The 21,988-nt window shown below is 40.9% G+C and overlaps 1 protein-coding gene across 10 annotated transcripts in view; it reads right to left on the reverse strand.

The window, feature by feature from the left end:
• cdc42bpab (CDC42 binding protein kinase alpha (DMPK-like) b) overlaps window positions 1–21,988 on the reverse strand; it is a 53,257-nt gene that overhangs the window by 14,123 nt on the left and 17,146 nt on the right. For 5 of the 10 annotated variants that reach the window (XM_015032547.1, XM_015032553.1, XM_015032545.1 and 2 more), the window contains exons 5-30: window positions 19,105–19,198; window positions 16,564–16,764; window positions 16,332–16,470; window positions 16,033–16,142; window positions 15,843–15,922; window positions 15,033–15,211; window positions 14,816–14,938; window positions 14,595–14,728; window positions 13,719–13,840; window positions 13,489–13,609; window positions 12,342–12,452; window positions 12,011–12,258; window positions 11,904–11,918; window positions 9,855–9,960; window positions 7,279–7,403; window positions 6,122–6,227; window positions 5,462–5,610; window positions 5,297–5,388; window positions 4,401–4,477; window positions 4,209–4,256; window positions 3,604–3,639; window positions 1,979–2,098; window positions 1,061–1,144; window positions 849–954; window positions 228–364; window positions 15–154 (exon numbers count right to left, since the gene is read on the reverse strand). In XM_015032547.1, coding sequence (XP_014888033.1) covers window positions 15–154; window positions 228–364; window positions 849–954; window positions 1,061–1,144; window positions 1,979–2,098; window positions 3,604–3,639; window positions 4,209–4,256; window positions 4,401–4,477; window positions 5,297–5,388; window positions 5,462–5,610; window positions 6,122–6,227; window positions 7,279–7,403; window positions 9,855–9,960; window positions 11,904–11,918; window positions 12,011–12,258; window positions 12,342–12,452; window positions 13,489–13,609; window positions 13,719–13,840; window positions 14,595–14,728; window positions 14,816–14,938; window positions 15,033–15,211; window positions 15,843–15,922; window positions 16,033–16,142; window positions 16,332–16,470; window positions 16,564–16,764; window positions 19,105–19,198 — 3,003 coding nt within the window. The remainder of the gene's footprint in view (window positions 1–14; window positions 155–227; window positions 365–848; window positions 955–1,060; window positions 1,145–1,978; window positions 2,099–3,603; window positions 3,640–4,208; window positions 4,257–4,400; window positions 4,478–5,296; window positions 5,389–5,461; window positions 5,611–6,121; window positions 6,228–7,278; window positions 7,404–9,854; window positions 9,961–11,903; window positions 11,919–12,010; window positions 12,259–12,341; window positions 12,453–13,488; window positions 13,610–13,718; window positions 13,841–14,594; window positions 14,729–14,815; window positions 14,939–15,032; window positions 15,212–15,842; window positions 15,923–16,032; window positions 16,143–16,331; window positions 16,471–16,563; window positions 16,765–19,104; window positions 19,199–21,988) is intronic. The other 5 variants (XM_015032548.1, XM_015032546.1, XM_015032549.1 and 2 more) reach the window with 5 other exon arrangements.

Consider the following 21,988-nt stretch of genomic DNA (forward strand, 5'->3'; position numbering starts at 1 on the left):
CTCTGTCGGTTTACCTCATATCCAACACCTGGCTGACGATGACGCTCGGTTGGGCGGCCTTCCCTTCGCCCAGCTCATAGAGAAACAGTTTGAAGTCACACACCACAGCCATGGCTTTCTGCCAGCCCTTCTTCACGCCGGTGGGTTTGGGAACCTGCAGACGGAGCGGAGCTCAGCTTCAGGAAAACGTTTGGCTCTGTGGGGCTCTGGTTTCTCAGATCACTCACCCTCACATAGCCCTCGTACGCAGTACCGATGCCCCTCTGGGGGTCGATGCCCAGCGGGCCCTTGGTCTGGTCCTGGGGCACGGGACACACAGCTGGAGCTTTGTCCGCACAAGTTACGTGGCAGGAAAAATTACACACTGAACACACAACAAACACAAAGCAAAAACATGAAGGTGCATCAAGAACTCAACCTGCAAAATGGGGAAAAAAAATCAGTAAAATTCAAGCACTTTCAAGGTGAATTTTCAAACTTTTCCAGCACCACATTTTGGAGACAAAAATAATGGAGATTAACTAAAAAAAAAAAAAAAATAGATCACTATTATATAATATATTACTGTTATTAATAATGCCTTGTGATCGTCTTATACAATCTACAGAAGGGACAATGTAAACTAGAATATAATAAATGTTATGTTTTTAAATGTCTAACACAACCTATACATCAAATAACATCTTCCAAATTTGGGATTTCAATCAAGCATTAGATTGAGTTTTATTACAAAACAGAAATCAAGCACTTTCCAAACCTTGAAAATATCTAACATCAAGAGTTTTCAAGGATTTGGAGGATCCATATGAATCCAGTTTATTGTCAGGTTGTGTTTTCCGGTTTCTTACCCTCACAGGTGCAGCCCTGACGGATGAGCCCCACCATGAGGGAGGTGCACTGGTTGCACTTTGTGGGAGCGTTGAAGGACTTGACGACAAACTGATGTGCTTTGGGCTGTTGGAGGCGGACATGAGAAACAGTGTTTATCAAAGTTTCAGCCGGGAGAGATCCTAGATTACTTCCTTAAAAAAAACAACAACAACAAAAAAAACAGCCTAACCTTTGGTGAGGAGCGTCCGATGCTGCCGTAACCTCCTGAACGCATGGTGGGGGTCTGAACAGCTCGGCCTGGGTGGTCTATCAGCTGCAGAACAAAACAGATAACTTTTAATGCTAATGAACGATCTCTTCAATGCAGAGCTTGGATTTACGGCCAAAATTCTGGCCAGAATTATGTTGAGGAAATAAAGAAAGTAAGGTTCAGAAGTCAATCAGACTGTAACAAGCGGCTCTGCTCCCATCAATCACACATCCCAGATGATGTGCACACGACTCACAACAAGCAACAAGATAGAACTGGAAGACGTTCATCAAAAGCTAAAAACGGAAAAACTTAAACAGCTTTCTGACTTACATGTTGGCCTAAAAACAAAAGCAGTAACATTTTAATTAAAATAATGAGTCAGTTGGAGTTATTTACATGTTAAGTGAACACCACTCATCCTCTTTCTTATTCTACTTTATTGTTTGTTTGTTTTTTTTGGAAATTTGCATGCAAGTTTGTTTATGTATTTGTAGTTATGTTAAGGAAAGCTTGAAGAAATAAAAAATAAAACGTCGGGTTTACTTTGTGTGTATAATTTAAGTTATCTGGGTTGGATTGGGCTCTAAACTCCAGTTCAGTTCAACAACGTATAAACAAAAAAAAAAAAAAAAAGTCTAAACAGAAAAATGCTGATTTGCTCCATCAGACATCGTTTCTCTTGCTGTTATTGTGCTGCAGGATTCTTCTCCGTAACTAAATTACCTGTAATTCATAGTGGATGACTGAGCCAACAGTGGCAGCACTATGAGCTGCAGACGCTATTTATGCCACTAACAATTGTTCCTCAGGATATTTGGAAGTGTTTTGTGCGTGCCAAACATTCCTGTCTAATTCCCGTGGGCGGCTCGGCTAAAACAAGTTGGATTATCTGACCTCTATCGGCTCCATGTCGCTCGCCATGGAAGGGGAACGGGAATGCGACTTTAGATGGGACTTGGGGTCGTCTTCCCGAGACGGAGTGCTGAAGGGGGTGAAGTTATCCATGGAGTCCACCTGAGGAGAGCAGAATACAGAGAGGAGGGGAGAGGAAGAGTTGGGCGGTTAGGAAAAGGATGGACAGAGCAGGAAGTAAAACGGATCAGTAGAAACATGCAGCAGTCATGCTGACAGATAAAGATGGTGGACAGGACAGGAGGTGGTCCACTTAAACTGACCCCAATTTAATCACCTCATGTTCTCTAACATCACAACACCACGACCCTGTTAACTGCACCAAATACACCACAAACCATGCAAGGCCATCACACACACACATCATACACAAACAGGTAGACCGTGTCACTGAGGTATTCGCATCCCTTTAACTTTTCCACACCTTGTTGGGTTACAAACTTCAATGTCATTAGTGAGATTTTACCTGAGCAACACGATGTAGAGCATAGATGGGAGGAAACTGAAGAATGGTTTCATAAAACTCAGATTTTCTTTATTTAGAGTGTCAGAGCATCCTTTAAATAAGACATTAAGGCCTTTAAAGATCTTACATTTGTTTAAAAAATGCAAGCCGGCCTTAAATCACAGGTCTTACATTTTGTCGTGGCAGGGCTATTTACTCTTATATTCTCTGTAGTTTATTTTCCTTGTGAGATTTTTCTGTCAGATAAAAGTTTGAGTCGTGGGTAGACACCGTTATTGAGTTCTGTGACTTGAAGGGGGTCAGGCTACCGCAAACTAGCTGCTAACATGCTCAAACTAGCTAGCTAGCTTTTTAACTTTCATCAAAAAAAGTGTAAATTATCTCCAGTTGCCAGGGCAACGTTTGTTTTGCCACTGTCTCTTTTCTGTTGCCAACCTGTAAGAAGCTACGCTCTGGACAAAAATATCATAACTATATGAAATACATGATTTTCTGTTATACATTTCTGTTGTGACACAGGATAATTTTGTTTTCAGAGACTTTGTAATTCATTTTATTTGTTGTTGTTTTTTTGTCATTTATTTTGGATATTTAAAATTTCTTCCAGTTCATGTGTTAAATCTTCATTAAAATTGAAAGTTTATTGATATTTGAGAATGTGTTTTTGCATTATTATACCATTACCACTACACCTGAAAAGGTCTCAAAACAACAACATTGTCATTTATTTCAATAACTTCTGGGACAATTTAGTAACTGTGAAAGGTCTAGATTCAAGTCTTAATAATGGCCTTTAAAAAGTCTAATATTTGAGTTGATGAAACCTGTAGAAATGCTGTTATGGGTATCAGAGTGAAAAGGGGCTGAATGTTATTCTTTCACTTTATAGCTACGAGCTACTCTATTGTTCCAATACCTAAGTACCAAAATGTTAAGTTCAACGGATGTGAATACTTTACAGCAGGACACACAGACAGAGTTTTTCTCCGCTGCCATGCAGACGGCCGGACACACACACACACACACACACACACACACACACACACACACACACACACACACACACACACACAGATCAACCGACAGGAAACAAGATGACACATTGAGAGAGGAGCTGCAGAGCTGCAGCGGCGGTGCTTACACGTCTGCCTTTAGTCGGGCCGACGGACGGCGAGCGCTTCAGTGGCAAGAAGAGAGGCAGAGAGTGACAGAGACACACAGCGGTGATTATTACGCAGCTGAAAACACCTTTCAACAGACTGAGGGAGGAAACGTGATGATGGGAGAGCGGGGAGGATTCGGTGACATCAGGCAGTGCTTACCGAAACCTGCTAGTCTGAAACACTCTAAAGTGTTTTCAGCAACAATGTGAGGTTTTTACAATAGATGTATTCAATATTTCAGTTACACAGGTCTCAGTTGGGAAGCACTGCATTAGATTGTTGTTTGTACAACTGAGGGGCTCTGATGACGGGAGCTAAAATGAGTACTGATGTAAAAAACACAATTACAAGGAAAAGGAAGTACGGGAAAGTAAACATAAAGTGTTGTTATATCTAAGATTCTAGCTAACAATCTAATAAACAGCAAAATGAGGATATAAACAAGTAGCTGGTAGATTCTCAGCTCTGTTATTAACAGATAATAAACATACCTCTTCCTAAACCAACATGGCTGCCCTCTGAGTGTCCTACAGGGTAAAGCTACATCTACACGAGTTTATAACACACCCACGATTAAACTTACATCTTCCCAAAACTCAATTAAAGAAGATGAGGATGAGGAATAAGAGTCCTGATGTACCAGAGTGACGCAAAGAAAGCAACCAAAAACAAATAAAAAAAATAAAATCAGAAGAATTCACATCAACAAAAATCATGTGGACGACATAAGATGATTGTTAGCATTTCAGATGACGGCGACTTTATTCAAACTCACATCGAACTGGTCGAGGGCCGAGGTGGGGGCGTTGAGGAAAGCCAGGAAGGAATTCTGGGAATCCTGGTGCTTGACACCTATAGACCCGGAGCGAATAACACCGCTGTGGTTAGGAATTAGAGCATCAAAGGCTGACTGGAACAGAACGGGTCACAGGACCGTTTTTAAGAATACAGAGCAGGTTTCATATGACCGGAGCAACAATGCATGTTTGTGTCGCGAGCTCAACACCATGTCTCACATATGTGTGCTGGAGCAAAGCCAAATCCTCTTTCACTGAGGTAATCTCTGAAGAAATGTGGTATCCATGAACACACAGCTCTTACTCAGAAGAAGGCCATTGTCGTTATCAAAAGATGCATTTTTAAAGGGTCAGTATTATAGTGCCATACTATAGCCCAATCAAGGAACTATGTTACCTTCAGTTGTTATAAAAATGTTGTATATATCAAATATGATTTAAAAGAAATCAGGCCTCTGTCTCTTTACAAACTCTTCCTCTTTCTGAAACTCACAACAAGGCTCCTTTATTAACCTTTTTACCAGCGTTGCTCTTAGAGGTAGCTCCTCTAATGAGCTCAGCAGATGCTCAGTTCCACCAGGTGTTTGCTAATTGCTGCTGGCTAGTCTGAAGGAGCTGAGTGGGTCTGAAGCTTTGAAGCTCGGAAACTGCAGCTCCAAGGAGCAGCTGTGTCTCGGAGGTGGGGTTAGGTCCCAGTACAAGGGATTTCTCAAACGTGTGACGGAATCGAAGCAATACTCCAGGTATGTTTTTGATAAAGGAATAACATTATAACATGATGCAAAGCTCAAAATAGTCGATTTTACATGATACTTCCCCGTTAAATAACAGAAACATCTAGAATAGATGCTAGAGTGCAGGGATGAGGCCGTACCTCTTCGCAGCCGTAGCTCCTCCGTCTCCTTCTTCAGCCTCTCGATCTCAGCCAGCAGCTCCTGGTTTCTACTCTCCACCTCCTTCAGTTTACTGTAATGAATCACATTTGGTTCAGGGAGACGCTTACAGTACGTTAGGCTGTTAACGCTAAAGTAAGGCGTACCATTCGGTGGAAATGCCGTCCGCCTTGACTTTATTCAGCTCGTCCTGAATGCTCTGCTTGGCTTTGATCTCCGTGTCCAGTGCCGACTGCAGCTCCAGACGGGCCGACATGTCCAGCTTGGCGAAGCGTCGCATCTTCCACGGCATGTCCTGAAACACAGAGGAAATGATGCGTTTTTAAGCCAAACTTCAAAAATCACAGCCTCTGTTTTTGTGTGAAATATGTTAAGATCAAGATGATCAACAAGTCATATCACAACAGAGAGTAAAAGGTGCTTTATTATCATAGCGCTTCACCAAAAATCCTGCATATGGGGAACAAAACCAGAGATTTTTGAGGACTGAAGCTATACAAAGTTATGCTTGACGTGTCGACAAAACATTATGTAGCTTTTTCTGCTGAACTGATTCATTTTGGAGGAGCATTTTATAGAAACTCTGGTTCAGATGAGCGTTTTAAATAAATGTTGCCGCCAAGAAAATTAGGGGCTTGGATGGGCTTTATTAATATCCGCCCTTGTTAAATGACCCATGTCAGAAATAATGCATCATAATAGTTTCATAAACCATCATCAGGTAGTGTTAGACTACAACAATAACATGGCAGATCTTTAGACAAAGTGTCCCCTGAGAATGATAAAAACGGTTTGTGTTTGTTTACCGTTGCTCTCGCTCCAAGGCTGGTGTTTCTCAGACCCTCCAGCTCCTCGGTCATCTTAGTGGCCAAAGCCTGAAGGTAACCCCGAGCGTCCTTCTCATCACTCACCCTGCAACACACACACACACACACACACACACATCCTCATTTAAAAACTGCTCCATTCTTTAAAAGCGAACATCTACAGAACATTGACTTTTGGCTCAGAACTTTGAAAGTTGATCAATTAAATTCAGTTTGGTTCAGTAAATGTTGTTTAGAAAAACCCAGAAAAAAAAAGCAATGGAAATTTATTTGTGTAATATGATGGAGTGGTAGGGTTAGACGAAGAGTTTTTTTTTTTTTTTTGTTAAATTATGAGAATAAAGTCAGAATATTGGCAGAATAAAAAACACAAAAATAACCGGAAGAAAGTTGTAAAATTACAACTGAATTTATGCCCGTATTATTATGACTGTTCTTGTAAAATAACTTTATTATTGTCTAATTATGACTTTTTTCTTGTATTATTTTATCTTACTGCTGGACAACTTTGTCTTGCAATATTAGGGCTGTTTTCTCACCAGTTAATGCTAAGAAAAAATAAAAATGTAATAAAAAATTCTTGCTCTAAATGTCTACTGAGAAATAACTGAACTAATACAGACATGCAGTTCCTCCTGTGCCGTGGCAAAGCTCCACCAGCAGAGGGCGACATTGGCTACCAGATTCCTCCAGAGGAAACGTGCCCAGCTCAACATTTGTATGTGCATGTCAGGAATGCGTTGCGGCTATGGAGCTGAAAGCGTGTTCCTGTGGTTCGGCGTGTCTGTGTGGGGTATGCACACTATGCCAAGACTTCAGGCCCGTCCAACTGAGAAGTGGGGAGGAAAGGGGGGGGGTAGAGCAGTTGGTGAAGTGTCAGCTGTGATGGGAGAGGATCTGAGAGGAAGGGAGGGTCAAGCGGCTCGACCGTCTTCAGAGGTATGCGAGACACGCCGCAGCTTTACAGTGAAGAGGAACCCAATCTGTGTGTGTGTGTGTGTGTGTGTGTGTGTGTGTGTGTGTGTGTGTGTGTGTGTGTGTGTGTGTGTGTGTTTCTACGCCATGGCTCGAGTGGAAAAGTAAGAGGCCTGTCAGGGCTGCGCTTTGGGTCACTTGAGAAGGCGGCTGTGTCTTACCACTGGATGATCTCGGTGATCTGGGCCTCCCAGTGGGCCACGCTCTCCTTTTTGTCAGCCAGCTCCCTCATCTCATCCTCCAGCTGCTGGTTGGAGTTGTTCACCTTCTCAAACATCCCGCTCAACTGGGGGGAGAGCAGCAGAAAACGTCCCCAATCATAAAGCTGTCGTCAGACGCCTGACATCTGACTGATGAAACACGTTAAAATAAAAGTGGGCTAATGAGTTTAACAGACTTTAACTGGACCGCATTAGAACTCTGAGTCCGTCCATTTACACACCAATGTTAAGAGAACTCTGTTTTGATTCCTTTCAGCGATAGGGGCTTGTGTGTGTATGTTTATGTAGATGTCACCATGGCGACATCAATGCAGGTCTCAAACTGCCTGACTGTTTTTCTCAATCCTCTTTAATTTGTGGACACGTTTATTGTGACGCGACGAGCAAGCAGAGACCAACTTCCTCTTGTTTTGGGTTTCCTCTCCAAAGAAACGTTCCCGTCTAATTTCACAACAGAAAAGCTTCACAGAAGCTGTAGAGAAAAAAACACGTCTTAGCGTGGTGTAGCAAAGAATCATGACCTCACATCCAGACGCAATGAGGTCATTGTAATTATGGCTTTTAGAGCCATTTTAAAGGTTCTGCCAGGTGATGAAATGACCACTAGAAACTCTTAGTGAGTAATTATAGAGTTGTGAAGCTTCTTGGTAGCTTTACTGGATAGAAAAGGTTTAGGGAGTTGGAAAACACCTTTTTGCTTGTAAATGTTTTACAATCCCAAAGGTGGGTGGCGGTCAACCGTCCCTTTGACACTTCATGCATTTGCTATTTCAGCTGCTTCATATTTAATTTTCATTTTTGAAACGATGCCATGAACTGCTGGATGAGTCTGGAATTAAACCACTATTGAAAAGTGATGATCTTAATCTGAAACTTGAACTTAAAATACTTAAAATAAACTTAAAATAAATTATATAGATCACCAGGAAGTTGTTTAAAGTTCTTCCGATTTAAATTGTCGTATTTTATTGTCAGTTGGTTTAAACATGGACCACAACCAAAACGTAGTAAAAGGTTTTAGCATAATTTACAAAGTAATTTATCTTCTCAAATAAATAAATAAATGAATAAATGAATGAATAAATGAATAAATGAATGAATAAATAAATACATAAATAAATAAATAGGGCTGCACTGACTGCAGTTTTCTAGCTGATAACTGATCTTTCAAAAGCCTGACCTGTAGATTCCAATTTCAGTCAATACTGATATTTATGTTTTTGTCTCTGAAAAGTCACTACATATAGTGACAAGGTGGCTAATTTGGCAACACTGGCATGACTATTGTTAACCACAAACATGCAGATGTGACCTGGTGGCCAGGTCTGTCAATCAGCTCTCTTTCATGACAATCTCAAGTTTAAGTAATCCAAAAAGTAAGGAAATTGGGGTTCATTTATCAGTGTACCCCTATAAATAAATATGGCAACAATTTGGGTTTAAAATTATTTGTCTACAGGTACAAAATCATCAGGGTGTCTACAGGTTTTACCAACTCTAATTTAATGCTTTTCAAGACTATTCATATTTTATATTGTAGTAGTGCTGAGGTTCATTGAATCAAGTATACGTGACATCGTGTGGTTTGGCAACAGAAGTGAGCCAGTGGCGAAGATGAACTTCGTCCAGCCAACTGCTGATAAATTTACACTTTCAAATGAAAGCTAGCTAACTAGTAACAGCATATTAGCGGGTGGCTAGCGATAGCCTCAACTATTTCCATTCAGAATGGAGTGAAGATGTCTATGCGCAACTCAAACTAAATAGATTATAAAAGATTAAGAAGTCCTGCTGCAACAAAATTTAAGACCTGTGATTAACTTTTTTTTTTTTTTTTATGAATTTAGCATTTTAAGGCCTTAATTTTAGACACACAAGTTTAAGACTTTTAAAGGGTGCACAGACACCCAGAAAGCAATGAGGACGTTCATCATAGAGGAGAAAACAAGGTCTTCATTGGCATTCAGATCTAATCAATCCAACACAATTCAAAAACCTACAACACACTTCAGTGATTTGACTGCAGTGGCAGCCATGATTCTCCTGATTTCCCTCTGTGTTTTATCACTTACAGACTTTAAAAACACACTCAGATTGTACTCCACAGGTCAGAATGCCTTCCAGTTATTAGAGACCATTTAAAGAGGGAGGCTGAAGGGGGGGGGCCCTTTTTGAACTTCCAGGAGCCGGTTCCAAAGTCAACACAGCTAGATCCAGCGTCTATCCGAATGTGCTACAGGCTACAGGCTGTTTGTGAGGGGAATATTGTACAGTGATTTCTTTGGCATAGCTGGGAGAGAGGGGGTGGAGGGAGGAATGCGACAGGCTTTCCAAGAAGGGTTACCTGGGGTTACAGCACTAGGGGTGGGAGGGGGTCTCAGAGTGACTGTGTGTAATGGGGACAAACAAATCATGGAAAAGCTGACAATGCACTACAGAAAAGTAAAAATAAAAGCTGTTTTAGACTCGTATGCATTCATAATGACTTCTGTTAGACACAGGAACACATACTGTACCTTGTCTAATTCACTGGACAGCTTCTTATTCTCCTCAGTGAGGAGGATTCTTTCACGCTCATATTTCTGCTTGTACTCCGTCTCAAACTCTTCACGCTCGTTTTGGCTGCAAAAAACACACACACACACACACACACTGTTACTGTAGGAACTTAACCACCATCTGTTAGTGAGATCCTGACCTCTGGCTGTGGCTGCATTGGAAAATATTCCTCAAATAAACTTGGTAAATATACAGCCGAGTGTTTCAGCTCGACTTTTCTTTAAACTGTGACTCTCTTTGTTCCTGAGAGTCGCAGCTGAATCAAAGACTGAACCAAAAGCTGTCGCTCGTTTTTTTAAGCCCGACACATTACTGCAGTTAGAAGCTGATCCAGCGGCGAGCTTAAAAAGGAATTAGGCAGCCGTGAAAATAATACATCAGCAGCAGCAGGCAGGAAGGTAAGTCTACGGGGCTAAAAAACAACCTCTAAAGCTTCCTGAATATAAATATGAATCATGTGGTGTCAGGTTATTTTTTCTGTCAGGCTGAACGCCGCTCTGGAAAACGCTTGCTGACGGATAAAATTCACTAACAATTACGTCTCCTATTGCGATGGGGGTTTTCTTTGCTTGTTCAACAGAAGTCTTTTTGGAGAACTTATAGTTAACATCAATTATCCCATAGTGACAACCATGTTCTCTAATGTTAATGGACTGTACGGCTAAAATAAACTGAAACATGTGGGGTGTAAAAACAACTACTTCTAAAAATATATCAGGAAAACATCATCCACCCTTATTTTCACTAAGGATGCACCGATTGCAGTTTTCTGGCCGATCACTGATTTTTAAAAAGCCAATTCAGATTTTTTTTGTCTGAAAAAACAGCGGTGGTGACTACTGTTAGTTGCGCAGAGTGTGGGTAAGTATCAGCTGATCACCCAAAATTAAGGAAATCGGAGTCGATTTAGTTATATTTTCATGGTCAGCTGGCTATGTTTTACAGGAATTTAAAGAAAAAGTTTCTAGTTTCAAAGTGTACAGACACCATAGTGTGGAAACTAAAAGGACAGCCATCATCTTTTTTTTTTTTTTTTTTTTTTTGGTTAATATCATAATAGAGCGGCGGTTTTACTGGAGGCTATCGTAGCGTGAAAACCTCCTGCTAGCCCACGCAGAGCGCAGAGATTTGCAACACAAAAAGCAGTGATGTGACTCACAGAGGCCCCAGATCAGTTCTGGGGCCCCAAGCAGCTGAATAGTTTGCTGAAGCCTTGAGAAGATAAAAATTAGATTATTTGTGCCAACAAATCAGAACAGGGCAGCCATCTCTGTGATGGTATTAATGTTCATACACATATCTAACTACAGAACGACAAAAGGGACTAAATTAAATAAATAACATCGTTAAATAATTTATTAAATATACCGTAAAATAATTAAGTGGTGAATTAAAGGTTTAAATTATGTATTTATTACACATTTTATAAAACATGTTTTAAAAATCAATAAGATTCAATATTATAATAGTGTCAAATAGTATAATTAATTGTGTATTTAATTATTTCACGGTTTCTGCAGAATCACCATGAAATACTTCGATCTGTTAAACTTGCCATCAAAGTCGAGGGGTGGGGTTATGGGCGGGGCTAAAACTCATCTGATGAACTCCACTAGTTCAGTCTGATTCTGTGAAAATGATTCCACTTTCCGTCTAGTCTGTTAATTGTAAAATATCTCCAAGGAAAAGATTGTGAATATCTACCATCTGAAGATGGTTTTCAAAAAATGAGGCTGAAGTAGTTGAGTTTGACAGATCTACCAATATAAATTTGCATTTTAATGATTTAATGACATATTAAATATTTAATTAAGAATTTATATATTTCCTTTTCATATTTAATTAGTAATTCAATTATATTTTTATTTAATTTTGTCCCTTTTGGTCCTCCGTATACAACATGCTTAAAATGTAGCTATACAAGAACTCTGAGAAAAGACAGTCATCAGGACAGGATCCTCTGGGAGACTACAGCAAATACATCACAGCTATTTATCTGTAATTACCTCACAGTATCACCACTGTAAAAAAAAACATAAAATAAAATGAAAAGTCTTGATCAGATCAGATTGCTGATTAACAAGCCAGAGCAGAGACAGAGGAACAGTCTCACCTCTCCCGGCGGATCTTGTCCAGTTTGTCTTTCAGCATCAGGATCTCTTTCTGCAGGTTGAGCTGCTGGCTCTCGGCGTCCCTCAGCTCTTTGCGCAGCGCCTTGAGCTCGGTGCTGTGCTGCGCCTCTCTGCGCGCCAACTCCTCCTCGTACAGCAGCGTCTTCTTCTCCATCTCCGCTCGCAGACGCCCCACCTCTTGCGTCTGGTCGGCTGAAGCCGGAGCGGCCGGAGAGCCGACCTGCTTCACCTGGAGAGCCAGAATGATTAGAGATTTAAAAACAGAGCGGCAACGGGATTCCTGGGATGGGACGTGCTGTGCTGCATCCTCACCTTAAGTCCTTCCAGTTCCTCCTCCAGCTGGCGGCTGTACTGCTCGTTGCGCTCTCTCAACTTCTTCTCTTTCTGAGCCTCGGCGGCTTGCTCCTCAGCCTGAACCTCCATCTGGTGATGGACATACGCGGACTGATTGGAGACCAACATTCAGCTGATATGACTTCCTGAACATGATTCCTACACATCCCCCTTAAAGGGGCAGTAACATGTGTTTTCCAGACACATGGTGCCATTTTATTTAACTATCTAGTATCTATGTCACGTTCAGTTATTATAAAAATTTGATATATATAAAATATGACTTAAAGAACTTTGATTTTGTAATTTAACGCCTTAAATTGGACCTCTGTCTCTTTAAGAAGCTCCTACTCTTTCTGAAACTACACCTGCAGGAAGTCATCAGAATATGGCTCCACTATTAACCGCTCAACATTTTTACCAGTGTTTCACTGAGAAGTAGCTCAGCAGATACTCAGTTCCACCAGGTGTTTGCTAATTGCTGCTGGCTAGTCTGAAGGAGCTGAATGGACAGAAACTGCAGCACCAAGGAATAGCTTTGTCCTCGAATCCGGGGCTAGGTCCACCAAGACAAAACACAGCTGAATGGTTGCCATGGGAGATTAAAGGATGTATGTTTGAGGATTTCTCAAACATACAAGAAAGAATCAAGGCCAACACTCCAGGTACGTTTTGATGAAGGAAGAACAACATGATGCGAAGCTCAAAATAGTCAATTTTGCCCCTTTAAGCACATTTTGGATAAACGGATGGGCAGATGGATGGATAGGTGGAAACACACATCTGGAAATAAATTTTTTTATCCTTCATTTTCTTTTTCCATTCTTCCCCAATCCTAGAAAATACTTTAATTCCACATTCTTTCCAGACCATTTAGGACCTTGAAAGAAAACAACACTAACCTAGAGATGTTAGTATAGTTTTTTTGGTAACTATATTCTACAGCTTTTCTGATTATGGATGGTGTCGGTACTTGGGAGTGAAACTAAAGAGTAAAAGAAAGCCACACCTAGGATCTGAGGAAAGGCAATAAAAGTGGAAGGCTAACCGGAGGTTGAAGTGTTTACCGACCAGCAGGTGCAGACAGAGAAAGGTGTTGCTACCAGTCACAGGGAATCTACTCTACCTCCTTCTTGGCCCTCTCAGCCTTTCGCACCTCAAGGCGGAGAGCCTCCACCCTCTGATTCTGGCTCTCCATCTCCTCCTCCTTGTCACGCAGCTGGCGAACCAGGCGCTGCTTTACAGACCTGCCAGGACAGTTCAAATCTAAGGGTTGCTGGTTTTATGCACAGCAAAAAAACCTTGTTTCAGGACAGAACAATTAGTCCAGGAAAACACGAGTGCGCAGGGTTCTACCTGAACTCTGTCAGCTTCTCATTGAGCTCAGAAAACTCCTGCATGGCCAGCTTCCTCTGGCTGTGGGCCTCCTTCAGCTCTTTAGACTGGGACTTCATTTTCTCACCCGCCTCCACAAGGCCCTGCTCAGAGCGGAGAGAGAAACGGGAATCATTTCACATCTTCAACAAAACTTTGTAGTTCAATGTTTACCAAAAAAAAAAAAAGCCATCTTCATCAGGGTTTCTGTAGGTTTCACCAAATCAAATTTAAGTCAAATTTAAGACTTTAAGACTTTTTGAAGACCATTATGAATTAAATTTAAGACCTGAACCACGACAGAAATTTAGAGAAGAAAATTACATATTTTGCAACATTCTCTACAGTCTGAACCCCCTGCAGATTTTTTGGGACAGAACGCAGCTAGCCTCGTATTGGTTAGCCAACTGGCAATAAATCTACACTTACCAATGATGGATGCAAAAAGTCCAACTAGCTAGCAAAGGTATGCTAGCAGCTACTTAGCAATCATGATGTCGGCTTGCAGCTTAAACAGAAAGTCCAGCAAAAAAGTCCAGCAAAAACAAAAACTACATACAGACTAAATTGTTCTATCACAACAACATTTTAAGACTTCATTAGCATATTTAAGGCTAAATTAAATTTTTTAAATTAAATTTTAAGGCCTTCATTTTGGATACACTAGTGTAAAACATTTTAAGCCTTTTTAAGGATCCCCGTTTATACAGATTTGTGTATAACTGGATTACGGATGCAGTGAAAGTGTAGAAATATTCTTAAAGGAAAACCCTTCCATCACTGATTAGGTCAGAAAACCTGAAATAAAAATCAGACGAGCAGCAGAGGTGAGAGTTTTTACCTTCTGTAAGTTTTTACCTTCTGTAAGTCATCCCTCTCCTGTGTTAGGCTCTTCATCCGCTTCTCCAGACTCTTGATGTGTTTGGACGAGTCCTCCAGGTCCCTGCGAGCCGACGTCACGTCCTCCAGCTGCTTCTCCAGTTGGCCGGAGTCTGACACAGGGATGCATTTGAGTGAGAACATGAAGTTTGACTTTCAGTGTGGGTTTCTACAGAGGCGGTCTGTTTTTACACCCTGACCTGCGATCTGCTTCTTGAGAATGTCGATCTCGCTCTTGAGGCTCCTGATCTCCACTTCCTTGTTGGAGCTGACTGGTCCCTCTCCTGTTGGGTGCTGCAGGGCCTGCACAGCCTGAGTCGACTCTGTAAAGGGGAAAACGACCGGGTTTGTTGAACCAGTGGAGGTTCAATTCACCACCATACACTAAGAACAGATGAGGCATTGGCAGAAGCTCACCTTGCAGTTTGCGACTCAGCTCTAGTTTCTCCTGCTCCAGGCGACGTATCCTTCTCTCATAGGCCTCAGTGGCCAGGCTGTCCTCTAGCCTGCGCTGGACATCCAGGTCCAACTGGTCCTGCCCTGCTTTACCCGGATCCACGGCCAGCTGTCGGAGGCAGCCCCGGTCCGACAGGGAACTACAAGGCAAGTAAACGGTGAAAATTAGATTTCTAATCCAAGGTTTCACCAAATTACCATGGAGATAACCCTGATTATTTGACTAACGCTCTCCTTTCCTGGACTATCAGTTTAGGAAGATTAATTCATTCATTTAGGCATATCAGAATTAATAGGGTCCAAAACAAATGTGTGTTATACTTGTCAGAAAGATTGACAAAATAAGAGAAAAAACAGAAGAGAGAAAGAAAGACAAAGAAAAACAAAGGAAGGAGGAAAAGAGGAATAGAGAAAAAAACACTAAGAAAAAAAGGCAGAAAGAAAGATGTAAAAAAAGAAAGAAAAAAAGACTGAAAAAAAGAAATACGGACAGAAAAATAAGAAGGAAAGAGAGATGTAAGGACAAAGACAGGCGTAAAGAAAGAAAATAAAAAAAGATGGAGAGAAAAACAGACAGAAAATTAAACCGAAAAAAGAAAGCAAGAAAGAAGCCTTCTATTTCTTTAAGAAAAAAAAAGACATTTTTTATTTTAACAGGAACACACTTTCCAGTTCATCTCACCCAGTTAGAGTGAGCTCAGGAACAACTCCTCAAAAACACACACATCACCACAGCCTGAATCCAGCAGTGATTCAGAGGATTACACTCACCATTTACTTGTATAGGTGAAACCCACAAACGGCAGGTGATGGCCAGAGAAGGCAGTGTGAGAGGGAGGAGGCATAGTCTCCTGAAAGTCAGGAAACAACAGGAGAATTAGGTGATTTTTACAAAATATAACAAATACTGCATATATTTGTTATGGAGCATTTGGTCTTGTTTTACTAAATAAGACCTTACCGAATTCTTTAGACAGTCATCGTCTACGTCAAAGTTAGAGGTATCTGTAGGACTGCTGACTTCTGGGATGTAGGGGGCCTCACACGTACGAATGTTGTCCCAGTCAATGCCTGAAAGCAGCAACAACACAAGTTGGTACAATTAACAACACCACACAATGACACAATGAATTCCGATTAAAATGCTATAATAATAATAAGTTATTATTATAATAATTCATGATATTGAGGTATAAGTGATGTCAGGTATGTAATTATATTCACACTGAGTATCAGGATGAGGAAGAACTCTGTGTGTACCAGTGAAAAACGTGTGCTGTTTGAAGTCCTCAATGCCGTTTTGACCCAGCCTGTGTTCCCGACTGCAAATGAGGCGGCGAATCAGATCTTTCGCTTCCTCTGACACGTCTGTTATCTGCTGTGGGAACTGGAATCGCTCCTGTTGGAAGGAAATGACATCAGACAGCTGAGAGTGTGAGAAAACAACAAACGAAACCCGCCGGTCGGCTCCGCTAAACTCCAGTTGGCTCACCTTGTGGTTCATGATTTTCCCGTAGGTTTCAACCAGGGATTCTGCATAGAAAGGAGTCTCCCCGTACAGCATCTCGTACATGCAGACGCCCAGGGACCACCAGTCGCACTCGGGTCCATACTTGCCCTTCCCGTCTTCCATCGCCTGGAGGATCTCGGGGGAAATGTAATCTGGAGTTCCTACTGCCACAGAGGACTGGACCTGGCAGTGGAAAGCAAAACACCACTTAGGATCCAATGAATCCATTGAATGGAACGCGGCAGAGAGAGCGTAAACATAAACACACCCTACAATCACACAAATCTGATTATTTTTTTTTTATTTTTTATTTTTTTGCTCAGATCTGACACATCTCTGACTTTTTCACCACAGTCTGAATGGCACAATTCCAATCTTTTATAAAAACATCTGATTTCCTCCATTTCTGTATGTGGTACTGAAACAGATACATAGTTTGTAGTTTTCAGAGCGTCTGCAGTCAGAACAGTCATGTTCAGTTTCATTAAACTTTAGGTCGTTAATGTGAGACATGTCAGAATTCTGCAGCAGAAGAAGAAGTCAGTGAAGCATCACAGTCCCACCACTCTAAGCTCCAACTACACACCCAAACACACTTCTCTATAGAAGTTGCAGTCAATGCTCCACAAAAGACCATCGCTATTAGTTGTGCCATACTTTTTTCATCTTCGTTTGCCTTCTTATGATTTTGTGACAATTCTGTCAGTTTCTGTTGCTGAATAAACCAACATCAATCCGTTGTTACTTCAGTAAACAGTGTGCTGCTGTGTGACGTCTACGTTCTTATTCTGCACAGTAAACCGTTCACACAGGAGTCTGATTGCAGTCGCATCATTCAAAGAGTTGCTTTTGAGTTATAATAAAGGAAATGCTGACCAACATATTTGATGTGTATTGATGATGTTGATGATGTAACGTTTGTAGCCGTTTTTCTCAATTTTTGACCGAGTGGTGTCTGTTATGAGTTTGCATTTCTGTGTTTTTATGATGTGAAGCACTTTGAACTGCATTGTTGCTGAAATGTGCTACACAAATAAACTTGATTTACTGATTGGTTCACTAGTATTAACCACGACTAAATAAAAAAAAAAATTGTATTCCAGCAAAAAATCAGAATAGAGCATGAAAACCTGCCTTGTGCCTTAGAGAAAGGCAAACATCAAGACGAAGGATGATGAAGTTACATTTAAAGACTTCTCAGAGTATAATAAAAATAAATGAATGTGAACAGTGAGGTTTCTTTTTTCAATTCATTTTATAATGCAGATTCATGGCAGTGTTACAGTCACTGGTTATGACTTGGGTTTCATTTCATCAGTGGTGGCTCAGCAGTAGCAAGGCAGACAGGAGAGGCTCACTGCAGTGTCCTGACTCGGTTCAGGATTCAGTGCAGGAGCAGGGCTGTGATCGTCGTCAGAGGATCTTCAGACCGACTAAATGAACTTTATGAAACCGTTAGCCAGGCTGCTCAGCAACATCTAAAGCAAAACCACACAACTCCTACACATATTTCTTCCTTCAAGCTGTCAGAATGCTGTAAAAATGAAGTAAAGATATCAACTTTAGGACCACCTCATTTTTAATCAAAGTTATCCTGGTTTTGTTTAAAATGTGTAGCATATTTGCTCATAGCATTATTGTGTTCACCCAACATTCAGACTCCAGTAGAGAGAGGATCCTCTTAGGTGTTTTGTATTATCAAGTACAGAGTGATGCATGAACGCTTCGAGGCTTAATTACGAAGATTGTTTTGATAAGTTTGACACTTATCAAACTGCTTTAGGCTACAACAACAAAAAAAAAAAACATGCATCATGTTACTAAGCAGTACCCATTGGAAAAGTTAGGGGTTAGTGGAGGAGGCGGAGGTTTTCTTTTCCATGCCTTCTGAATGTTGAAAGATGAAGAAATTGCCATCTTTGCACAGATAAAGTAAAAAAAAAAGCAGCTATGTTTAACATTTAAAATATGTTTCTGCCTTACAAACACTGCCTTCTGCTGCTGTCTCCATTTGACAAAAACAAAAAAGCAATTCTAAGATCTTGTTAACTAAATATGGTGCTTAAAAATAGTTTATGTTACATTTTACATTGTTGTACCTTTGCTATGTTTACGTAGCAGTTCTGCTTCCTCTCCTCATAAACATCTTTTTGTGCTATTTAGTAAAGTACACCATTTAAATGAATTAATGTAACTGATTAAAACAAGGAATCTTATTTTTTTTGGGGTAACTGGAGTCTCTGCATCACTTTCATCCCACTTTCAGACTTGGAGCTGTTGCCCTTATTATTAGCATTTTCCGCTCTGTAATCTTTCATTTCATCTCTTCAGTTTTCCTTCCTGTAACATCAGGAGAATCGTCTGAATCGCAACCTGCAAGCCAGACCAAGCAGCCGAACCGCACACTCCTCATGGGAGACCCCCAGGGTTAAGGCAGCGAGGTTAGTAAAACTCTGGTTTTGTTTGCTTTGGACCGGGAGGAACAACAGCAGCAGCGGCGGCAGCAGCGCAGTCAAAACCTACCGTCCCATCCTCCATGAGCTTCAGGCAGGAGCCGAAGTCGGCCAGGCGGATGTGGCCGTTCATATCCAGCAGAATGTTGTCAGGCTTGATGTCCCTGAAAAGAGAGAGAGGGGAGAAAGGGACAAAAGGAAAGAAGGGGGAAAAAAGTCAAACTGAGTGAGCGGTTCCTGAAAACGCCTTCCAATCAAAACACCTTTTAGGACATCCAAAAAACACACACTTCATCATCTCGTATTCCTGGGAGCTGCGATCGGTTCTCATCAGGAATTCGAGCGGTCTTGATTTGCCTGTAAATACGGCGGATAATAATTCAGCTCAGTTCTGTGATTGAATTAAGTGTAATTTTCCTTTGGCTCCATTTATCAGCAGTAGGATAAGTTGAAATTGAATACAGAGAAAAATGAGTTGAGTGTATGATTTGGGAATTAGCTTTACACACAGATAAAAGAAAGATAAACCAACCTACTGCGTTATTCCTTTTCCTGCTGTTTTTGTGGAAAAAAGGAGGTTGCCAAACAGTTTCTGTACGTTTTCGTGTTCCCTGCATCTGTTCTGCATTATTACTGCTGATGGTAAGTTTACATTTTCACATACAGCCTGTGGTTTGACTCCAGTCAGCAGAAAATAATTCTACCTTAGGATACAAGGTTTTCTTTCCTCCCTCTCCACCACCTAAATTGGCTGAATGTTTTTTTGTATCAATCAGCATCTTTCACCCTGACCTCACCGTTTCACATTTTCACACTTAGACCAAATCATGAGACCGACATTTATTTCCCTTTGATCCCACAGTCATTTAGTTAAAGTTTAGTCCAAGTCGCTTTTTTTTTTTTTTTAAAATACCCAGTTCCAGACGGGATTTTAGTCTGAACAAGACAAAAACACTTCTATCTGTTGTTTATTCAAACTTCACCAGGCTTTCTCATTTTCAAGAAACGCCTCTGTGTCACCGTTATATTTATATCCAAGGAAAACAAAAAGTATTGAGTTACTGACTAAAGATTCTCCAGCCCTCTGATCAACTTCAAAGGGCAAAGTACACATTGAAAAGCTTCACCTGCTTTAACATTAAACTCTTCGGGGTTTCAGTAATGTTGCTACAGCAGATTTGATGGGAAAAAAAAATATATTGCTTAACAGTGGAGTTTGATCCCCCTGGATTAAAAGTTTGTTTTTCAAAATTGTCCCAACAAAAAGCAGAAGAGCATCAAACTGGTACATAACGTTTATGGAAAAATTCAGCTAGTCTGGCTTCTCCTAGTGCTAACAGGAAACAACCAATCAGAGCGCATTGGCAGAACTTATCACTGTCAATCAGCTTGTGTACTCGCTGCTGACATCCTCCCCTTACTCTCTGCTACGCTACTGCTAGTTCCCCACAACCAGTCCTGCCATGAATGCTAAGGCTAGTTAGCATAACAGTAAATAAACAGTTTTTCTGTAACAGTTATGTTGCGTACACTGGAATGATTGACAGCACTAAGCTCCTCCTCCTGGCTCTGATTGGTTGCTTTTGAGTGAGAGAGGTGCATTTCTTCAGATGACAATAGCAGCACTGGGAGGAGGCAGAGCAGATTGATCTTTACACAGATGATCTGTGTCGTGTTACACAGTCAGGACATGGTGACAGTTTTAACAAATATGGAAAAAACATATTTTTGTAAAAGTTACATACAGCAACTTTAGTGATGCCATTTCTAGGCGCTAAGAGGAGTCAAGTGTGTAGAGAACAAGGGACAGGACATCAAATATGATCTCTGACAGGTGGTCAGGGGTGACTTTAATTGAGCCCTAGACTGCTATAAAACAGAAACACCACAGTGACCCACTAACCAGACTAAATATAGTCTGTCCCTGTCATAAAAGCTTTCTACAAAGGAGTGTGTGTTAGAATAATATTTTCTAACACACAGCACAAAGCAAAACTCAAACATCCCCAGTTAGGCTAAACGCCCACTCATTTTGTTTCATCATGGGCGTGAGTGTTTCTGTCCGGTGACTCAAGCGTGTTCCCGCTTAAAATAGCAAACCTGAGGCTTGAAACAGGAACACAGTCAACCAGCGCGGCTCCCAACTCATGTCAGCTTTTGCTGTTGTGATTGGCTCCGGCCACCGACCATACGCCAACTAACACCCACCCTAGAGACGCTCACACCTGCTCTACAGCCCTGATTTATAAGGCTTCTCTGTAATCTACTGCAAGGAAAAGATGGCAATGAGGCTACAGGAAGTGGTTTCTGTCAGCATACAAAAAGTACTAATTAACACACAGTAAAACTAATTAAATTTGACATTTGAGAATTTTTTTTTTACAGCTGCATGATATTAGAATATCAAGCAACGAGGATTTTATTGAGAAATATTGGATTTTCTTCACACTTTGTTCCCCATTTACTAAATGAAACTGAATCTCATGTGAAAACTGAAGCAAAACAAACACTTTACACTGAAAGTGTAAACTGAATGAAAAAGCCAGAGCTTATTATTTATTTATCCAAAAAGCTGAATGTTACAGTAATGCTCTGCATCTAAAGTGTCAGCCTGGACTAAATCAGTCAACAATGTTTTCCAAAAAGCCTCCTGTGATATTTTTACTACACCCACTGACACTGAGATGACGTTTTATTCGCAACCATAAATGGTATGATTACTTTTCTTTGTAATTGTCAATGAAATGGATAATCCTCCACTAAGAAACTGAGTGAAATTGATTCGCAGTGCTTAAGCAAAATGTTGTTTTTTTTACCTCTAAGAAAACGAGACATGACGAGGCGGCTAAAAACACAAAAACTATTCTGAAATAAATGACCAAAACAAAACAAATTTGGATGATTCGGTCTAATAAATTTTGCAGTAAGTGACTAATTCAGGCTGAATATAGCTC

Source organism: Poecilia latipinna, unplaced genomic scaffold, assembly GCF_001443285.1.
Source record: "Poecilia latipinna isolate Pla-1442-1.1 unplaced genomic scaffold, P_latipinna-1.0 Scaffold244, whole genome shotgun sequence".
Classification (NCBI taxonomy): Eukaryota; Metazoa; Chordata; class Actinopteri; order Cyprinodontiformes; family Poeciliidae; genus Poecilia; species Poecilia latipinna.